This window comes from Drosophila biarmipes, chromosome 3R, assembly GCF_025231255.1.
Source record: "Drosophila biarmipes strain raj3 chromosome 3R, RU_DBia_V1.1, whole genome shotgun sequence".
Classification (NCBI taxonomy): domain Eukaryota; kingdom Metazoa; phylum Arthropoda; class Insecta; order Diptera; family Drosophilidae; genus Drosophila; species Drosophila biarmipes.
In genome coordinates this window covers 13,752,996-13,773,765 of record NC_066616.1, presented here as the reverse complement: position 1 = coordinate 13,773,765, position 20,770 = coordinate 13,752,996, and the positions used below count along the sequence as shown (strand labels likewise).

At 41.0% G+C, this 20,770-nt stretch overlaps 2 protein-coding genes across 5 annotated transcripts; one reads left to right on the top strand and one right to left on the bottom strand.

The window, feature by feature from the left end:
• Positions 1 to 812: 812 nt before the first annotated feature.
• Positions 813 to 4,554, bottom strand: LOC108031010 (uncharacterized). The gene is made up of 3 exons (XM_017104209.1): positions 3,363 to 4,554; positions 3,158 to 3,281; positions 813 to 2,535 (listed from the first exon to the last, which is right to left on the bottom strand). Exons 1-3 carry the CDS (start codon positions 4,552 to 4,554, stop codon positions 813 to 815), a joined length of 3,039 nt encoding a protein of 1,012 aa, XP_016959698.1.
• Positions 4,555 to 5,359: 805 nt separating this feature from the next.
• Positions 5,360 to 20,036, top strand: LOC108031697 (myomegalin). 4 transcript variants are annotated; one of them, XM_044092318.2, is made up of 13 exons: positions 5,360 to 5,757; positions 9,730 to 12,154; positions 15,096 to 15,247; positions 15,310 to 15,444; positions 15,535 to 15,792; positions 16,282 to 16,621; positions 16,687 to 16,773; positions 16,835 to 16,985; positions 17,049 to 17,358; positions 17,594 to 17,693; positions 17,916 to 18,098; positions 18,639 to 18,782; positions 19,271 to 20,036. In XM_044092318.2, exons 2-13 carry the CDS (start codon positions 9,903 to 9,905, stop codon positions 19,704 to 19,706), a joined length of 4,548 nt encoding a protein of 1,515 aa, XP_043948253.1. In that variant the 5' UTR covers positions 5,360 to 5,757; positions 9,730 to 9,902; the 3' UTR covers positions 19,707 to 20,036. The 4 variants fall into 4 exon arrangements, with proteins under 4 accessions (XP_043948253.1, XP_016960844.1, XP_043948248.1 ...); XM_017105355.3 differs by lacking the exon at positions 17,916 to 18,098 and having other exon boundaries at positions 5,361 to 5,757; XM_044092313.2 differs by lacking the exons at positions 5,360 to 5,757; positions 17,916 to 18,098 and adding an exon at positions 9,572 to 9,650.
• Positions 20,037 to 20,770: the final 734 nt, after the last annotated feature.

The window sequence follows — 20,770 nt, the reverse complement described above, 5'->3', positions numbered from 1 at the left end:
CAGCTTCGCCTGATGCGTAAGGAACATCTTAAATATCTCTCTGGGCTTTGGGGAACTTTAATAATTTTTGCAAAATTTATTCACTTGTTTACTTTTAATTTATCTACCGCACACTTATAGTTGACACGAGTGCAAATTAATGCCCTTTCATTTTGTGCTTTATGTGAGCATAAATAATTGTGCAAAGGCAGGCACAAATTTGCGTCGATTACAATTTTTAATTATTTTTTAATGAACTACGAACGGCAAAAAATATTGACAAAAAAGAATATGGCCGCTGAAAAAAACCTGTCCTTTACATTATAAATTTATGCGTGTTTAAAGTGAATTTATTGCTTGTTTAATTGTGGATAATGTGTCAGTCGCAGACGACCATCAGAAATCCCTTTCAGCCCCCGGACCTCCGGTGGGTAATGAAAATTTTCACTTTTATGATCTCAGCTGGGTGGTTGCTGCAGTAATAAAATCATGGCGCTCTGGCTTGGGTTGGATTAATGTGAGATTGTCCGCTTATCGGGGATCTTGGGAGTTCTTTATCACTCAGTTAAGGACTGAAATTGCTGAATGAAATAGTAGTTAATTTAACTACTATTCTATTACCGTGTTTACACGCAGACGTTTATGAAAATCAATTCACAAAAATTTATGTGTGGAAAATAAGACGATATTTCACAAGGCGTTCTAAGCCGGAGTTTTATTTCTAGACAAAATCAGCGTCCTGCAATTTTCGTTTGGTTTTTTTTCATTACATAAGATAAGTACTTAAATACACTTAATGTCTTTTGGACGAATAAAATTGTTTCATTTTTCTCTTAAGGTTTTATCCACTTTTTTAGAAAGACCTCACCAAGAAATACTACTATCGAGATGCTATAGCCCACAATGAGCAAGTACCATAACCACTGAAATTGTCCGATGGAAAGAGCATTTTTCTGCCCGCTGATGTTGGGGATAATAGTTTGATTTACTTTCTTTTCGAGAATTTTTGGAATCCTCTCAAACCAGTGGTTGTAAAGTCCAGACTCTTGCATAGTCGTTATGAACCTGCTCAACGGACTGTGATATATGGAATTATTTTGCTGAAAATGCATTCTCGGCAAATTCTCAGCGATGATTAAATCCTTAGAGGAGCAGAAAGCTCGCACTCCTTTGGATCGCTGATGGTTATCCAAAGATTGCCAATTGTCGGAAAACATGATTACGGCGTACCTGCTATTGCATAGAAACACAAGCTTTACTCTCTCTAATAATGGCAAAATCCTTTTTCTCGGCATATAGTGCTGATAAAACTCATTATTGAACTCCGTTCCCAAGAAATCGTTTGCGTATTCATCGACTAGTACAACCAAATCACTATCTCGCAACTCCTCAAAGTTAGTCACTTGGGGTCTGTGAAAGGGTTTTGTGAGCATTGCACTTAGCTTGCAGTTTATAAAGCTGCTAAACACCATTCCGAAAATGGTAATGGCCATAAAGAGTTGACGTAGCGAAATGCTCGACCTTCGAGGTTCCGGAAACGATAGGCCCAAAATGGCTCTGAAGGCGCAAAGATTGACAAGTGGGCTTAGGATCTTCAGGTGGGAGGCTTCTCCAGAAATCCATAGGGTCACCTTAATAATAAAGAGCTCAATCAGCACGCAAATTACATAGACAATTACAATGTACAAAATCCATTTATGGATACCAGACTGCTTGAGAACATCCTGGAAACTCATAGAGGTGCCACAGGGAACCACAACCACCAGCGACGAGGAGCAGAATGGGTTCACATAGTCCGTTAGCTCGGAGTAATCATTTTTGGTAATGATACGTTTTTTTAGCTGAATATCAAAGCGATCTTTGTTTGTGGGGGTTTCCTTCTGAAAGTGCAAAGTGAGGTTGTGTTTCAGTGCAAACCCAATGACTTCCCAGTCCTCGATTCGGGTGATGGGGAGCTTTCGCAAGTTCTTATGTGTGTCTCCCATTTTTGGACTCCAATTATAATCATGCTTCACAGTAGCCGTCTTTCCTTGGAAATTGTATTCTACGCGTTTGAAAAGTGAACCACCGAGCTTCGAAATGTTTTCGATTCTGTCAAAATGGGCATGAGGAAATGGATTCAGGCGATGACATGATACCTCTTCCTCTGGATTGTCATTCAAGACAATGAGATTCAAAAAGTTAAAATCTGTGGATTTTCTTGAAATCTTTTTGAGAAACTCCTTCGTAGGCTTCATTTGTGTCCACAATATTATTCTCTGTGTTCGCATGCTCTCAAAGGCTTCAGCCACATTATCCAACAAATTATTGTCTGAACTTTTTTCAATGCAAATAATGGCCAACGCGCGACTGTTAAAAGTATCTTTCATCCTGAACGTTTCAAGGTCGTTGGTTCTAATAATGGCTATTCCATGGGGATTCCAGTGCTGAAGAGAGCAATTGTTGTTTAGGTGATGTTTGAAAATCACAATCGTTTCAGTTTTTTCCTCCTTGATTATATTAAGAACAAATCTGCTCAGATACTTGAGCTGCGGAAACTCAGTTCCTCGCGCTGGCCTTAGAAGAAAAACTATTAGTATCAAATGGATTAGAGAACCCATTGCCCTTGTAACTCGCGTGCCTTCTGCTTTTTAAGGAAGTTTAGACTAAACTAACTTGAATCTATTTCGGAAGTGGTCATTCACTTAAGTCGCTATCAACGAATACATCTGAGATAGCAACTGTCAGTTAAGCTAGAGTATGTTTTTATCTGAGGTTGTATCCCTTAGCATATAAAAAAAAACCCTGGAAGTGGAAATATTCACTATTTGGTGATGGCAAATAAAATTGATTGACTTTATTAACTTCACAAATATTTGAATATCTTAATTTTAAACATTTAAAACATCGATTTGTAAGTTTTTTTTATACGATCGCATTACCACTCTGTATTTTCCTTGAATTTTTTCCGCATTTACTAATTTTTTTAAGACACATCTCGACCATAAAAACCAATGCGGCAATACTGTGCCCCATGATCAGCAAGTGCCACAGCCAGCTCAGGTGTTGAACAGATAGGGGAACAGCGCCGGTCCTAAACCTCGGAGGCAATGTCACATTAAATATTTGTTTTCGAAACATATTAATGCGTTCTGTCCAACACTGGGGAATACCAGACTCGTGAAGATATATCATAAACCGTGACAGCATCCATTTCACAATGGAGTTGTTGCCCAGAACGTACATCCTTGGAATATTCCAGGCTATGGTTAAGTTCTCTGGGCCGCAATATACCCTTTCGCCGATAGATCGCTGATAGGAGTCTAAAGAGGGCCAAAGCCTTGTGAGCATTATAAAGCTATAAGAGTCGTTTAAGGCTGTGAGCACTTCGTTTAGTTCCCTACCCTGAATAATCAAATAATTCGGTATGACCTCGTGAAAGAACTCTGGGTCGATTTCACTCTCTATAAAGGAGTGGGTGTACTCGTCTGTAAGGGTTATCAATCCGCTGGCCCGCAACTCCTCAAAGTTTCGCACTTGGGCATTGAGGGCTGGCCTTGTGAGCAGAGCACTCAGCTTGCAGCTAAAGAAATTGCTGAAGATAAAGCCAAAAACGCTAATGGCCAAAACGAGTTGACGTAGTGGAGTACTGGATCTGCGAATCTCCGGAAATGATAGGCCCAAAATGGCCCGAAAGGCACGCGGATTCAGTAGGGGATTTAAGTTGGCCATCCTGCCTGTTTCGCCGGATATCCGGTGTGTTAGCCACAGTATGAGGCTTTCCATCGAAACAAAGGCCACGTAGACCGCCAGAAGGCACAAAAACAGTGTCGGTGCACCCAATCTCTGGAGGACATCCACGAAACGCCACTGCCGGCTGCAGGGCACTATAACTATCAATGAGGAGGCGGTGGAGGGGTTTATGAAGTCCATCTGGTTGGGAAAGTTTCGTGTTATAAAGCGCTGACCGAACTGAATATCAAAGTCCCGGGCCGTTGTATCATTTTCATCACACAATTTCAAAGTCAAGTTATAGGTTCTGGCAAACTCAATGATTTCGAAGTCTTCCACGTGAGATATGGGTATACTTCCAGTCAAGGTGCTCACATAAAACCGAATGTTTGAGTCCGCACTTGACCTCACGAGGGCCGTCATACCATAGTAGTTGTAGCCAGATTCTAGGAAAACTGGACTTTTGATGTTAGATACATTTTTAAATTGAGGAGTCGGGTACGGATTCATTCGGTACAATGTTGGATTTCCTTCGGTATTATCGGCCATTGCCAGCATAAGTATTTGAGCAAACTTAAACTTGATGGACAGCCTGGAGATGTGATCTAGTAACTCCTTAGAGGGTTCTCTTTGGCTCCACAGTATGATTCTTTCCTGCCTCATGGTGTCTAAGGCGTCGGCCACGATTTCCAACAGCTGGGAGTCGGACTCAGAGTCAATGCAGACTAGGACCAGCACCATTTCATTAAAAATACCCCGAACCTTGATGGAAGCCAACTCATTGGCCCTCAGGATGGGAACTCCTCGTGCATTCCAATGTTGAAGGGAGCAGTTTCTGTTCTGACTATGCTGGATAATAACCATCGTTTCAATAGGCACTTCTTCTATAATGATATCAAGGAGCTTTTCTAGGAATTCCAAATGCGAGTAATTAGTTCCTTTTTTTATAGATGTAAGTAAAAGGAGTATGAGCAATATGTTTTGAAGTTTTGCCATTTTCTTAGTTAGTTGCTCTAGCTTAGGACAGTAGAAACTAAACTGAGTACTGCCAAAGCACTTTAGAAATGTCCTCCCCTGAATCAAACGCTTCTGTGTCAGCCAAACCAACACCTGTCAAATGTTGTTCAAACTTTGCTGGGCAATTAATTTAATTGAATTTTATAAACTCTAACACGTGGCGTTCTTACAAGTAAGGTCTTTTAATCTCAAGCAGTAATAAAAAAAACAATTATTAATTGTTTAGTTTTTCGCAATTTAATTATTGATTTGATTTTGATTATTTGCGCCACGAATCAAACAGTGCAACACCCAAAATATCTTCCTTTTGTTCGGGGAAATAATCAAACTCAAGTAATGAAAACAATCAAATCGGTTGGCTTTAAATCTGCCAAATCAACATCAAGCTATTATTGCCTTTCTCCAGCCGCTGATCTGGGAATGTTTTTCCACATTTTCGCTTTGTGGGTCAGCTGGGCGGCCTGTGCCGCTCCATTTGTTTGTGCAACCATCGAGATCTGTTTCGGTTAACCGTTTCCATTTGGCCCCTGATCGACGTCGAGTGGACCGCCAGCATTTAAGTCTATCGATAGCCCCGGCCGAGCGACAATTTTCCTCGGCAGCAGCACTTTTCCTCGGCCAAAGTGATCAGCTGCCTCTGCAGTCGTGTACCGCTTGCTGAGCCGTTTGGAACGCGAGCGCCGTGAGCGCCATTGTGAAAAGTGAAAAATGGATTTTCCGCCCTGGGCAGTCGATGCGCTTGGGCCGCCCGAGCATGTGCCGTCGCCTGTCAGCGATTAACAAGTGTTTTCCCCAGTTTTCCCCACCCCCCGTCAGCCATCCCCAAAGAAATCTTGTGGGCGTGGGCCAAGCGGAAATGAGAAAATTTCATTTTAACAAATATTAATTGTCATTCAGTGTCAAGTCAAATTGGAATACGTGTGTGTGTTTCTGTGTAATTGCGTAAATAATCTTTTAAAATAATTACTGAACGTTAATGTGTATGACTTATAAACAGTACTGTTGAAATTTCATAAATAATCCTGAACAAAGTCCCTTCAATTTGTTCAAGTAAGTTAAAGATCAAAAAGTGTCTTAAAGTGCCCAGCAAACGTATTCTTTGTTTTTCAAAAATCATTTAGGGTGAATTTTCTTTACTGCTAAAATTATAAATAAGCTTAAGGATTACAAAAATAATAATAACTTACAACAACAATAATAAGCATAATAAACAATAAGAAAAGTTAAAAAGGTAGGAACATTTTAGCAGTTTAGTTTACAAAAAACTCATTTTTCTTCAATTAATTTATTAATTATTATTATTATTTCTTTTTAATTAATTTATTTATACAAATTTAGCTTAGTGTAATTAAATTTAACTAAATTATTTTATCAAAACCTGAACCTAAATGTAATAAATTTAAAGAAATAACTCAATGAAAATGCCATGAAAGCGTTTTATGACCCATCACTGTAAATACATATTACATATTTGTTATTGTTTGGGCTGCGCTGCGATGCACACGATTAACTCGCTCAACACCTCAAGGCGGGCCTGTCGCAATCAATTTTTGTCGCCTGTCGCATGCCATAATAGTTTCACTAATTTTGAAATTTATTAGCGCCGTAGTAAACCGTTTTTATCACCTCCACGGGCCGCGGAGTGGAAAAGTCGAGCAGTTCAGAGAGCACACGGACAGTGTTTTGGAAAATCTTTAGCCGCTAGGCAGACGGACAGGCAGAAAAACATTAACCCGTCCCTGGGAGACGGAGCTCTGTGGCCGGAATGTTTTGGATCCGCTGCCTGATCTGGCATCAGTCAATGTCAGCTGGCCCAGTGCCAGGTCGACCGTGTGGGCGGCGACAAACAAACAATCGCCTGGCCGAGGAAAAGCAAATAGATGTTGAGTAAAGGGAAAGTGCTCGAAAGTGCTGCATATTCTCCATAGAAGTATATCTCGATGATCTAACCACAGATGAAACTGAGAGTACATACACTCCCCTAGTGCTCCACTCCCCTAGTGGGCTTGTCTTTCTCGGCTAGAAAAATACATTTCAATTGGACTTTTGCCTCCACACGTCAAGATTCAAGTGTTTTGTTACGATCCATATTTAAATCGTTAATGATGAACTGTGCGTTCCGTACAGCAACTGACATAAAGTTAAAAAAAGAGCTTAGATTGCATTTTTTAATTTAAAACAAATTTATTAAAATTGCAAAGTTAACTCTTTATGTATACCTTATAATCTTAAAAAACAAAATATTATACAAATTATTTTTCTAAATTTTATTTGAAGAATTTGCTCAAAATATAGTGTATACTATCTTTTATCTGAAGTATCGATAAAAAAAATTAATAATTTATATTCTTTATTTTTTCCTATTGCCTTTTATTTATTTTTCTCCTTTTTATTTACAAAATTTGTTTATTCGTTTAATCTTTTTTAAATACAAAATAAAGAACCCTCTAGTTCCGAAACGCACTGTACACATCTAAACGTGTTAATATGTATTGCCATATATTCCTCCTCAATTGCTAACATATGTTCAAACGTCGACAAAAGCATGCCAAATATTCCTGGCATATTTTTTGTTTCTGTCATTTTTTTGTCATATTATTTTAATTTCTATCAATTTCTGCCGCCTCCTACGCCGCAGAAGCCCGCCAAGAGAATAAATATTTTAACACATTTTTTAAAGGAATTTTTTAATGGATTTTATTGACTGAGTTTCTGGGCCTTTGGGTCGGGGCATTGGCATTGGCCAAGAGCAAAATTTATTATACATTTATCATTTAAGTATCGCATTTTGGGCCTTTTACTTTTGTATGTCTGTTTTACTTCACATTGAAAATGTTTATGATTTCTGAACTTGTGCAACAATTGGCAGATACAAAATGTAAATTCCACAATGATATAAAGCCTGTGCCAACTGGTTGAAGGCTGTAAACTTGAACCACTTATGAAGTGGGTCAGTGTTTTTCTAACAACGTTTTAAGGAAATAATAAAATTTATTTATTTCCTTTGCCTATTGATTTTGATCTTTCATATAGGAATTTCCATTTCATAGCCTTTATACTCGACTGCATCATTTCCGTTTTCGAATTTCGTGCCAAAAGTAAGAGCGTCATGCACTTGACCAGACCAGAACACCCAGGTCTTGCGAAATCCACCATTTCCACCTCCATTTCTCAATTTTATATATGAAAATATTTCGGAGGCGCTTGGTTTTTATCTATTTAAAAAAATCGGAAATATGTGCAAATTGCGCAGCTGTCTACATGTGAATCCCAAAATGCAAATTGTTCTCCGAAACATAAATTTTACTCTTGGCTTTCCTGGAATTACTCTGATTTAATTTTTATTGATAGATTTAAATTTTTAGTTTTTATTACCCGAAACTCGTTGTTTGGGAAATCATTTATATTTATATTTGTATATCCATCTCGATACATCTATAAATCTTCGGGAACATCCATTACATTGATCTGGCGCCCGTCTTTCGAGGTGACGTCAACGAGAGCCCTACGAGAGAATTTGCTTCGAATAGATATTTTTAGCCAGATTCAGTTGGTTGGAAAATCTGCGACTCTGTGTTTTATTTTACTGCTGCCTATAATTGGTGCGTTTATGTGCGACATGGAAGAGAGCATCCTGAACTTGAAATAGAAGGAAAAGGAGGAGTTTCTGGGCATGGAGGAAGTGCACTGGGATTATGATGCTGTGCTCGGTGCAGCGAGATTGGTTTATTTTTGTCGTGTTCGCTGCAATTTGAACTTTGGTTTGAGCGGAAAGACTAATGACTAAGGAGTGGCGCTGACTCAAGTGCAGATCTTTAAAGGGCACTGGAAAAAATATAGGAAAAGCAGAAAGAAGAATTTTCTATCATTATTTTACTTGGCATACTTTCAGGAGTTTTTAAAAATCACAAAACGAGAGGAAGGTGAAAGTGCTAACAGAATAGAATAGCTTTACCCCCAAAACACGTGAGATTTTCCAAGTTAAGCACACAATGTCGGTGAGTAATTTTCGCCTTCCGTCTGGGATTATTCAAATGCCTTCATAGCTGTCGAAGCCTCAATTCTGAGCTCTGGCTTTCAACAATGTACATTCTACAATTAGCAAATTGTTGTTGCTCATCGGATGACACATAATGACGCATTGCTTTGGCCCACAACAATGGGTCGGCAAACTGGCTCCCACTTTCTATCCATCAATTAATATTCATAAGCAATTATCAAGCTTACCATAAACATTGTATTTAGTTTCGACGGCCTGTGCGAGTGTGTGCTCTTCTGTAAGATAATTCAAATGAATTATGCCATGTGCCTTTTTTGCGATAAGTGCACTTGAAACTATTCTTTTCAGCCCAAATACTTAATTGAGTGGAAGTGAATATTTATGGCTTCAATTATTTTGGAAGCTCTTGATAAAGTCATAAAAACTTGAACGCCTAAAAAGAATAAAAAAATATTTACGGAAAAATTAGATAGGTTTATATTATATTGGCAAACAGAAACTTTAATTTTAAGTCTTAAATATTACAAATTTTAAATAGAATTAATAAGGAATACTGTCCGACAATAAGGAAAGCGAAGGAAAGGTTGATTACCTAGGGGTAAATATATTAAAAATATTAGGAACTACAACATTTTGTTATGGAATCATAACCTTATGTTATAAAATTGTTTAAAGAAATAACTATTAAAAATAATTTGGCATGCCTAACAATTTTCTGCCTGTGCACTGAGACGCCTGCTTGAACACACGCCCCAATGTAGTTACTCATATTTGTCCAGCATTATTGTCATCATCACGATGGTGCCGCTGGCAATAATGATGGCGATCATTATGGCCACAGTAGTCGCCTCTCATGGAGTGCCGACTGAGCGGCAGTCGCAGTTTACCCGCCGACCAAGTCGAATCTGTAGATCCGCCAAAAAACAGGGCGGAACGCGTGCGGGTAAACTAATTAACGCCAATTAATCCGCCCATCCACTAGCCACAAAAACTGATGTGAAATTGTAAAATATTTTCAACAGGTCGAAAGCATTTAAAACACAACAAAATACGAGATAATTGCAACAAAACAACGATTTGTTTATTACACGAAAAGCACACACAACGAAACGAAGGGAAACAAATGGATTTAGAAATAGTGGAAAATTAAAATAAATAGTTGGGACAGAGAAAGGCAGCCACAGAAAGAGCGAATATGTTTAATTTGCTGCGAAGATCGCGTCGTGGAAAAGCGCACAAAATCGTCGACGAGGAGGAGGAGGAGGCGGACAGACCCGTGAGATACAGTAAGATAGGCGAGCCATCTCTTCGCGAAGAGCGGCCGGGAAGAGCCCGCCGGGCGGTGATCGAAGAGCTGGAGGACTTTGCCAGCGACTTTGACGACGACGCCAGCAGAAAAGGCAACGGAGACGGCAACGGCGACGAAGAGCGTTTAAAATTAGCAAAAACAGCTGCTAATGGCCGCTCCGACAATTTGTATATAAATAAAATGGGCGGAGATGCGAGGACGTGGTCGTTTTCCTCGGGCGGTGATCGCAATGCGGCTCCCAGCAGTCAAAACGAGGCAGCCAGCGAGATCGCGAGCAGAAGCCATAGTGGTCAGCTAATTGGCACTATCGAGTCCGAAATCGATGGCCCTGCCACACCAATAACCCACCGCCAAACGCGCAACGACATCGAACCGCAAAAGCGACAATCCCTGCTCTCCATAGGCAGCTTCAAGCTAACCAATAGTAAAGATAGTCCGGTCAGCACAGATACTAGCGAGCAGACGAAAAAGCGCAAAACCCTGCAGAAGAGTCGCGATTTTCTGAGCGACATTTTCATGGCGCGTGGTCGAAACCATCAGCGGCAGCACCCAAACCAAAACCAAAAGCAGCAGAAAATCCCAGCCGCTGGCAAGGCAAATAAATCGAATAAAAGTAATGCCAAAGACGTAATCGCCGCAGCCATAGCCACACACCTTGAAACGAACTCCGACCCCGCGCTCGCATCCCCGACTACTTATCAAATGACTTTGGCTAATAATAGCGTAGAGAACAGCGGCCAGCGAAGAGCGCTCGAAGAGAAAAGTAAGCCAGCTGGAGGGCAGGAAGAGAGCTCCCCCAGTTTTCCCGCAGAGAACGTGGGTTTTCCCGAAAAGATCGAGCCGGAAAAAGAAGAGCCGCCAGCCATGCGTTCCTCGGCGTTCCTCATTCGAGCGGCAAGCGTTGAGCGGCCAACAGCAATTGCCGAACAGCAACATCAGCACGGCAATGCAACTGCTGCCCCGCAGCAACACCAAGCGCCACAGCAGCCACATCAAGTGCCATCAAGTGACATAACCATGGGCCAGACCAGTGCCAAACCGAGCGAAATCAGCTCGGCCCACAGTTCGCGCGCCAGTACGCCGCGTGAGTTCCGTGAGTCGGTCGTGAGTGCGCCGCAGGCCCCGCCCAGGCACCAGAAGTCACCGGAAGTGCCCAAAATCACCGTCGAGGATTGCAGTTTTCCCGACGAATCGCTGAATAAGTCACAGGAAATATTCTACGAGCTGAATGAGCCGGCTGAAGATTCACTTAATATCGAAGAGCTCAACGAGGCGCACATAGAGACCCTGGAGGACGAGGTCTTTGCCACGGACATACCAAGTACTGTCTACCAAAATTCGAATGGTCGTCCCTGGACTCGCTTGAGTAATGTCAAGCTGGAGAATGTCCAGGAGGAGGAAGAGCAGGAGGAAGAGGAGGAGGATCAAGACGAGGTTGATGAGGCGGTGGACCTTGACTATGAGCCCCATATGAACAGCAATCAAGCGAATGGCAACTCTCGACAATCTGCCAGTAGCGAACGAAGTGCCCTCAAGAGTGACTCCAATCTGAGCAGCAGCTACGCGGATTCCGGGATCGGAGATCAGGAATCTCCTGCCCCGCCCCAGCATCCGCCGCAGCCACCGCCCCGCAGCTCTTCGCACATGGCAACCACCCAACAGCATGGGAACCACACCTTTATCCGTGACGGCAACTCCACGGATTGCGAGGAGGCCTTTCTGCAGTGCGACGAACTCGGCGACATTGAGCATTTCAGCGAGTTCAGCGAGCGATTGGTGTGCATCGAGAGCATCAGTCTGCCGGATGTGGTCGTGGAGTCAACGACCGCCAATGCGACCGCATCAGGAACAACGCCTGCAGCCACAACAGCATCACCATCGCTGGCAACCACAAATGGCGGCGATTCGCAGATCAACATCAATATTGCCAATGGAGCGGGGGGCAACAGCATGGGCAATGTGCACTTCATACCCATCCACGTCGAGGGACGCAGCCGCAGCAACAGTCCCAAGCAGCGCAGCAGGGACGACAGTTGTCTTGGCCAGGACATGACGCCCTGCATCGAGATCATCGAGGATGGCAGTGTCCTCAACAAGCCAGTGCGCCAGGAGAGCCCCTTCGACAGTCAGGAACTCAGGTAAGCTGAATCTAACGGGGGCAGTATAAATTTTCATTTAGTCTGGAACTCGCATTTAACAACTACTCTTGTAGTAACGGATTGAAAAGAAAACAAGTTACATTTTCATTGATAGCATATACTTTCTCTGACTTATAAACATCTAGTAAAGTTCAATTTAATTAAAAATATCGATCAGGAAATTATACAAATTCAAAACAACGACGTTTCCCTAATGACGTATACTTGATATTCGCTTGTTGTAGCAGCTGCGGCTGCAAGTGCGGCGTATTTATTTAATAGCAAGCGCATGCCAACAATTTCACCATTAACATGGCAAGGTGCAGCCAATTTATCTTGATCTTTGTGTCATGGAACATGCTTTGTGATCGGTTTTTCTTACTGGGAAATCAGTCAGCGGAAATTTCCCTCCCACTTTCTTTGTTTTTTTTTTGCCAATCTGATTTGCGTTGACTTTTCCAGTCAGGGATGACTATTTTTAAATGGATCAGAACACATTTTATACACAATTTGATTGGGGAAATATTTTGTGGCATGTGCCAATCAAAAAATTTGTATGAAGTCAGATTCTTTGAGGCGTTAGCAATATATTTACTTTAGAAAGTTAAGTTGAATATCAGCTTAAGACAATATCTATTTCAGTTCTTTATGTTTTCATGGAAAGTGTCAAGAGAGTGACCCTCGTTTGAAGTGATCCGATTTGATGGATAATTTTCCTTAACAAAGTATTCGGCATGAATACCATAATTATAGAACCGAATTCCTTAGAATATCCCACTTGTTTTGGCTAGTGTCTCTCATTACGTATACGCAGTGTGAAAGGTGGCATTGTTTGGCCTTCGCCGATATGACAGATTATGACAGCCGCGCGGCAAGTGTCTCATAGCCAAATGGCAACAATTATTTCGACAATTTATATTTATGTAAATTTTCGTGTTTTAAATAATAAACATTGGATTTGCGTTCAAAATCGGTTGAACAAATGAACGGAGGCAAAAATAAATTCACTTCGTCATTTCTCGTTTGGCTTTCCTCCTTCTAATTTGCAATTTTTGTTGGCAACATGTTGGTCATTTCCCACGCTTGTTTTTTGCGCACCCTCACAGGAGGTAGTTGTAGTTTTTTTGGACTTATATGTATTTAAAGGTATAGAAAATCATTCTAGTTAAGGACATCAGATCAGTATAATACAAATTCAGAATACTTTGTTGAATATGTGACAATGTATTAAATATTTTTTGGATTATAAAAGCAAATATATATTTATTTTGGATTTTAAGAAAAATGTTTGCATTTAATTTTGTTTACCTCTTGTTATTTTAATGCTTTATTTCATTTTTAAATATGCACATTGGCATTTATAAGCAGTGTTTAAAATAGTAGATCGCTTTCTAGAGTATCTAAGGCCTCTACTCACCTAATCTTCTGAATTTTTCCCCCAATCATATTTTCTCATGTGTATAGAACACGATCTGCCTGCTCTAGTTTTATTCGCCTTGCTTATTTTAGGCGTAGTGCAAAAAGAGACATGTGAATTTGGAAGCGTTCATATTTAGAGCAAACTTGTGAGGAAATGCTCAAGGGGGGGGCGAGCACTTGTGGAATTTTATTTGGGTTGTTCTTGATTTTGGTGGATAATTGATTGGGCATGCGGGAGGAGCATCCTCCACTTGGCTAGCATTGAAAGATTGTTTATTCTATTACGCCGGCACATGCGGCGTATGCGTAATTTGCCCCGAATAACTAATGGGCATCTTCCCGAATCTTCGGTGGCTGTTTCCTTCTCTTCACCACCCGATGTTTATCTAATCCGATTTAATTATCAACTTGGGCATAAACAACGAAAGAATCCAAGCTGGCAACTATGCATTCGCCGCGGAAAGTTCACAGGCACCGGCAAAGATGCTCTTGCCAAAAATAATTCAAATAACTTTAAATCTAAGTACACGGGATGCATCTGTCCTTTGTGTATCCATCTTATTCTCATTTTCTAGATTTCTCTGTCTATCTTTATCTCCGACTATCTCTAGAGAAAAGCTGGGCACGCGTGTCACAACATTTGATAAATTTGCATTGTCTATACTGAAAATATGGGCGACTAAAGGGGACAGTGCAGGACATCATATATAACTTTAATTGAAAGACTTTAAGAAATGTGTTGATATAGCTCAAATACGAATGAAATATGTACGGAAAATATTGATGACAATGGAACCTCCGCATCGGAATAAAATATAAAAACATTATGATATTTTGAAAAGCACTTCTGACCACTAATTGATCGTGAAATTATCAGGTTGGCACTATCGGGACGCACTGTATCTTTTATAGAGAGCAACTGAGAGTTGGCAAAACGCGCGAACAAAAACAACGGAAAATCGTTGATTTAAAAATAAACTTTGCGCATTTTCGCAGCAACCGAGAATCGACTAGGATAAATTCAATTAAAACGTATTTCATTTTTGCGTTGAAAAGCCAAAACAAAACAAAGCACAGGCCAATATGCATATTATATAAAATTGTATCTCTGCACCTTTGTCTACGTCTGCGTTCGTTGTATCCGTAGCTATACATCTGTGTACGTATTGTATCTCAACAAATTATGGTTGAGGAAGACGTTGGCACTGTTTTTACACCTCATTCACGTTTAACGAGCTTTTCCATTCAAATTACGTCAGGCCAATGTCTAGCTATAGGTATAAACGCTGGGACGATAATATAAAAATAATAATAATTATTATTTTTCTGTGGTTTTCCGTTTATTTATTCCTACGCTTCGTGCTGCGTGCGCGAAACACGTTTGTGATTCATTTTGTTTGTGTTGGGGATTATTCAGTGACAAGATTTGTTTGAAATATATTCGTCTGACAGTTGAGCTGATCTGTCTGGGGATTTATGCTTCTATTCCGAGTGTTACTCATCCTGCCATTCGCTTTCCCAGAAAGGAGCTGAAACAGCAGAAAGCCCGTTTTGCCAGCCAATTGGACGAGGCCCACAAGAATGCCAGCCAGCTGGAGGCCAAGGTCGGCGAAATGCAGTTCAAGATCCAGAAACTGGAGCAGGAACTGTCCGTCAAGCAATGGAACGTGGAGAGTAAGGATTGCATTTTCAAAACAGTTTTAGGATACCTTTTAATTTAATTAAATATTTTTCAGGACTCCAAAGTGAACTAAGTGCTGCCCACAAGGACGATGAGTACGTGCGGAAAAAGCTGAAACTTTTGGAGGATGAAAAGGTTCACCTACGTCACAAGTACAGCGAAAATCAAGATGAATTCCAAATCAAATATGGTAATATAAGATTTTAATATTAAATGTTTTAAAATTTCAAAAAATGTACAACTATTTTATTTAGTAATTTATTTTATTTAATTTTTCCAGACGAACTCGAAGCTCAGTATACCGAACTAACCGAGAAGTACAAAGAGACCCAGGGCCTGGCCAAAAGTCTGCAAACCCAGCTGGCCTGTGCCCAAGTCGAAGCTGAGGAATGGCGACAGCAGGTGGAGAAGATCCGAGCGGAGCTGGAGGAGCAGATACGCATTCTGAAGAACGCCCTGGAGAACTCCGAGGCGGAGCGCAAGATCTGCGAGGACAAATGGCAGAAGGAGTTCGAAATGCTCAGGACACACAATCGAGGTGGGATTGCTATAGAGATAGAATGATCAGGGAATATTAAAATTTCAATAATCCCTTTTACAATTTAGAAGTATTGTATTTATTACTTTAAGCAATAACCCTTTCGTTGAACTTAAAAATATAAGCAATATTGATGGGCTATCAAAATTTTTTTTTTTTTTACAATTTTAAATATGTTAAATTTTTAATTTAAAGAAAATGGATTTATCCTAAGTATCTTACAGACACAACTTTGGACACAGGAATAATAAAGTTATTTGAGACTTTTAATTTCAAAGACCTAATGTAGATCTCATAATGTATAATTTTTTTACTTGTACACCTAGACCAAGAGGAGGTTCATTTTTATTGTTTAGTAAAAATATTCAAAATTAGGTTTTTCTGAAGTCCTAAAAATCACCTAGTGGATAATACAAAATTCCTTTAAGATACATTTTGCAAACTAAAAACTAAAAATATAAAATAAATATAATATCGATATATTTGTAGAACGCGAGGAGTCCCTGATGACGGACTGCGAGTGGCAGCTGCGCCAGATGCAGCGCCAGTGCAAGGACAAGACGGACAAGTGCAACTACGAGCGGAAGCAGGCGAGCGCCAAGGCGGAGGAGCTGGAGCTGGAGCTGCAGTCCCGCCGGCGGGAGTCCGAGATGCTGCGCACCTGCCAGGCGCAGGTGAGCTCGCTGCGGGGCGTGGTCAGCGAGCAGGAGCAGTCCATCCAGACCCTGATGGACCGCATCGAGAACCTGAAGGCGGACCTGCAGTCGGCCAACGAGAACCTCGAGACCCAGATCGAGGCGGTGCACAAGATCAAGTATCAGTGTGATAAGTGGGTATCTCTGGGATACATCTTTAAACAAATATATTAATAATGTATCCAAATTCTTCCTCAAGTGCCATCTACGACAAGGAGCGTCAAATGATCTACAAAATCGATGAGGTGCGCAACGAAGCGGCCGCCTTCTGGGAAAACAAACTTTAGTAAGCAATTTCTTTAAAATATGTCTCGGATATGGTTTATAAATTGCATTTACTACACCAGCACAGAGATGACAAGACTGACAAATGAACTGGAGTCCGTGTACGTGGACGAGCGCCGGGAAGCGTTGGACAAACTGCAGAACGAGCACATCGAGGAGCTGAGGGCCCTGACCAATCGCTACACGGCCAACGAGGAAGAACTACGAGCTGAGGTTAGATATCTTTGTAAAATAAAAGGAACATATTTTTAATTATAAACACCAAATCCCTTCTAGATCGAGGACCTGCACGAGAGCCTGGAGCTGAAGAAACAGGACTTCCTCAGCCTGCGCGAACGTTCGGACAACGCCCTGCTCCAGACCCGCATGCATTTGGATAAGGCCGACCGCGAGTACCAGAACGCCATGTGCCGCGAGGAGGACCGCCGCGTGGAGCTGGAGGAGAAGCTGAAGAAGGAGTTCGAGGCGGAGAAGGCCGAGATGGAGGACAAGTTCCGCGAGCGACTCGGCCAGGTGAAGGAGGAGTTCGCCAAGGAGCTGCAGCTCTCCACGCAGGACATGGTCGAGTCGCACCGCAAAGAGCTGGGTGAGATGCTAGTTCCCCCCCTGGGAACGATTTAATGTTTTACATAGTAATTTAAAAAAGCTTAAAGTTGTTAGTCGATAAAAAGAATTTTTCCAATAGAGGGAAATAGTTTGGATAGAATAGAATAGAATAGAATAGAATTAGAAAAGTACTAGATTATTAAAATATTGTTAAAATATTTATAAATATACAATACAATTTCTTAACCTTTGGTTCTGTTTCCCCTAAAAAATAGACTCTCAAAAGGCCAAGTTGCAGGCGGAGAAGGACGAGGCGTTGCAGGAACTTGTGGAACGACATCGCGCGAAAATGGCCGCTGCCGATGAACGAATCAAGTGAGTGGCAAGTGGCCAGTGGCTAGTGGCATGCCCCGCCCTATGAACATAGTTACCCCATAGTACCCCGACCACTGCTCCCTACTAAACTGCCCAAGGAACCGCCGGCTAATTGAATGTCCGCGTCCCACTCATTTGTCACCTCTGAGGCCTTGATCTCGATTCATTATCACATGAACTTGTATTCTGTTTCTCTCGTTTCACATTTATTCATTGGATCAGCATGGATCAGCACTTAGGTCGATCGACAACCTCTCCGGCCCTGTGGGCGTTGGCCAAGGGGGCGTGGCCGTATATGCCGACTCTATATGTGCTATATCTGACCATGTCGCCGCTGATCGCCATTGCATGCTTAGTGTTCAATATTGTGGCTGTGCTCTATGTCAAATACCGCCACCTCCTGATGCGCCAATAAAATTCTGATCCCCCGTTTAAGCTTGATATAGTCCTTGACTTAGTATGCGATTCTAGGGCTTGCAGAACATTGATTTAGGTGTCTAAAATTGGAAAAACTTTACCTGTATATCAAAGAGAATGTATCTAATCTTTTATTCAACCAAAATCAACTGCCTAATTTCATTCAAAAATTTATTCATAGTATATAATTTATTCGTAGTATACTATATCCCAAAACCAAACACTATTTACAACTTGTATTTAATATTCATTTTTGTTAGATTGTAGAACAGCTAAATGAATGTTTGTGCACCTGTAGAGTGCTTCAAAGACCCCCAGATTATCATATTTTTTCCTGGAATGCAGCTCCTCAAGCGTTGCCCTTTCGGAACGATTCTCTTAATATTTTACTTTCTCTTTCTCGCTATGTGTGTGTATCCAACTCAACCTCTGCCCACTCTATATAACCTGAATAACCGAACCCCGAATCTGAATCTGAATCCGAATCCGACCACGAACCCAAATCCGCCACCCCATCCGCGTCCGCAGCGATGTAGAACTTCGGCACCAGCGCAATCTCAAGGACCTGAAGGCGGCCTACGATGCCGAGAAGGCGGCGCTGGACAAGCGCGACATCAGCAACGCCAACGAGATCGAGCAGCTGCACCGCAAGTGCCGCTGCCTGACCAACCTGTAAGTGCCCCCACCCAGAGCCACCCACCCACCTTATCCCCAAAGTCGGGTTCTTAAGTCCATTATATTCGATCGAAAAACTAAGTATTACTGAGATTTGGAATGCAAAAATGCATAGTTATAAAGTATAATGATATGCTATAGGGTTCATTTTAAAGAAACCTTTATTATAATGATATACTTTTAAATTCATTAAGGAAACCCCTTATTATAATGATATATTACAGAATTCATAAAGAGGAACTCATAAAAGAAATTATATTTTATATAATTATATATAAATTATATAATTTTATTTTAATTTCACAATGAATTTAAGAACTTGACCGAAAGACTTTATATCTTTACCCGTCTTATCCAAACTTGTTATACTCCTGCTTGTCCGTGTTGTGGGATGTTGTACGCTAAGTCAGTGTCCAGTATCCGCTTAAGGTCCACATTTCTGATACTTTAATAACTAAACAATTCTATAACCAATATAACCCTAGGTTCGAGGAGATGCGCATGCGGTACGAAAGGCGGGATCCTCGAGCCGAGGACCTGCGTGAGATATCCGAGCTGCGAACACGATGCGAAAGCCAGGAGCGGGATCTGTACGTGCTCACCGACCGCCTGCGGGAAATGCAGATTCAAATGTCTGAGATGCAACAAAACGGCGACCGGAAGGGCGGTGGCAAGTCGGTGAAGAAGCCGCCGCCCAAGTCGATAGCCACCAGCTGTGACGTCATTTACGAGGAAAACGAGGAGCGCGAGTCCCCCGAGCAGGAAAATGGGGAGAACTCCTCCCAGGGCGATGACGACGAGGAGGAGGAGGAGGAAATCGATCAGGAGCCCAGCGATACCGAGTCGAACCACACGATCGAGGTCAATGGAAAGTCCGACCGGATCAACGAGGACGACGCCCACCTCATCACCGCCGTGTGATCGACCTCTTCTTAAATATCTTCCAATTTTGTGGCTGTATTCTTCGAGATCCCCCTGGAGTGGGTGTTCCAGGACCAAGGACGAGTGACCCGGGAGCTTTGGTGCTCTATGTGCTGCCCCCTGTATCGCAGGATACGGAATTCGACCCACTCAACAAAACCGCTCAAAGCTTGAACTCATAAAAATTGTAAATGAAATTTCTGAATTGGTTTCTGAAACCGCCAAAAAAAGAACGAATAAATGTAAATATTTTTAACAATAAAGAATAATTGTGTGGGTCTATTGGGAAAGTCTGTTTAACTATTTAATAAAAATTTTGTATGAAAAATATATTTTTATTTATTATTTTTAGTAACCAAATCAAAAAAAATTTTTTATTGGTAAAAAGTCAAAAATTAATTACCGAAAAATAAATTTATACATGGGTTCTACAGCCCGCTTTCTTTTTACATGTCAATTTACATTTTACGCCAATTCTATGTAACGCTGACAACCCTGTCTCCCAACTGCTTATTGCTTGCTCTCAATACACTCTCTTCCTCTCAAATTCAAACCAAAATGTTTGCAACTATCTCGCTCCTACGCACGAACTGTATTGTGAGAGAGTGCCAGCAGAGCGGAGCTAAAACAACCGGCTGTCCAGGATATCTTATCATTATTTTAGCTCAACGCAATTTTAAAAATATATGTGTACAAATTTATATAAATATGTATAAAAAAACTTAAGAAAAACGTTTGCTTAAAATTTAAATTCGTATTGAAAGTTCAACATTTTCTGAGCTAAATAGTTATTTAACATGGAACTCGCTTAAAAATTACATTTCAATAAAACTTTTTTGTATACTATATAACTTAGAAACTTGTTTTTAAAAAAGCCTAACTTGACTTGAGTATTTATGATCCATTATTCATTAAATTGGTTTAGAAGAAATAATAAGTACTTTATAAATGATTAAAGATAATCAACTAGATACATTACCGTTTCTCCAGTTTTTAACAATTTTTTTGTAAATTAAAGCCCAAAAAAAAACTTTCGAAAGTTAGTCCCAAAATATTGAAAATAA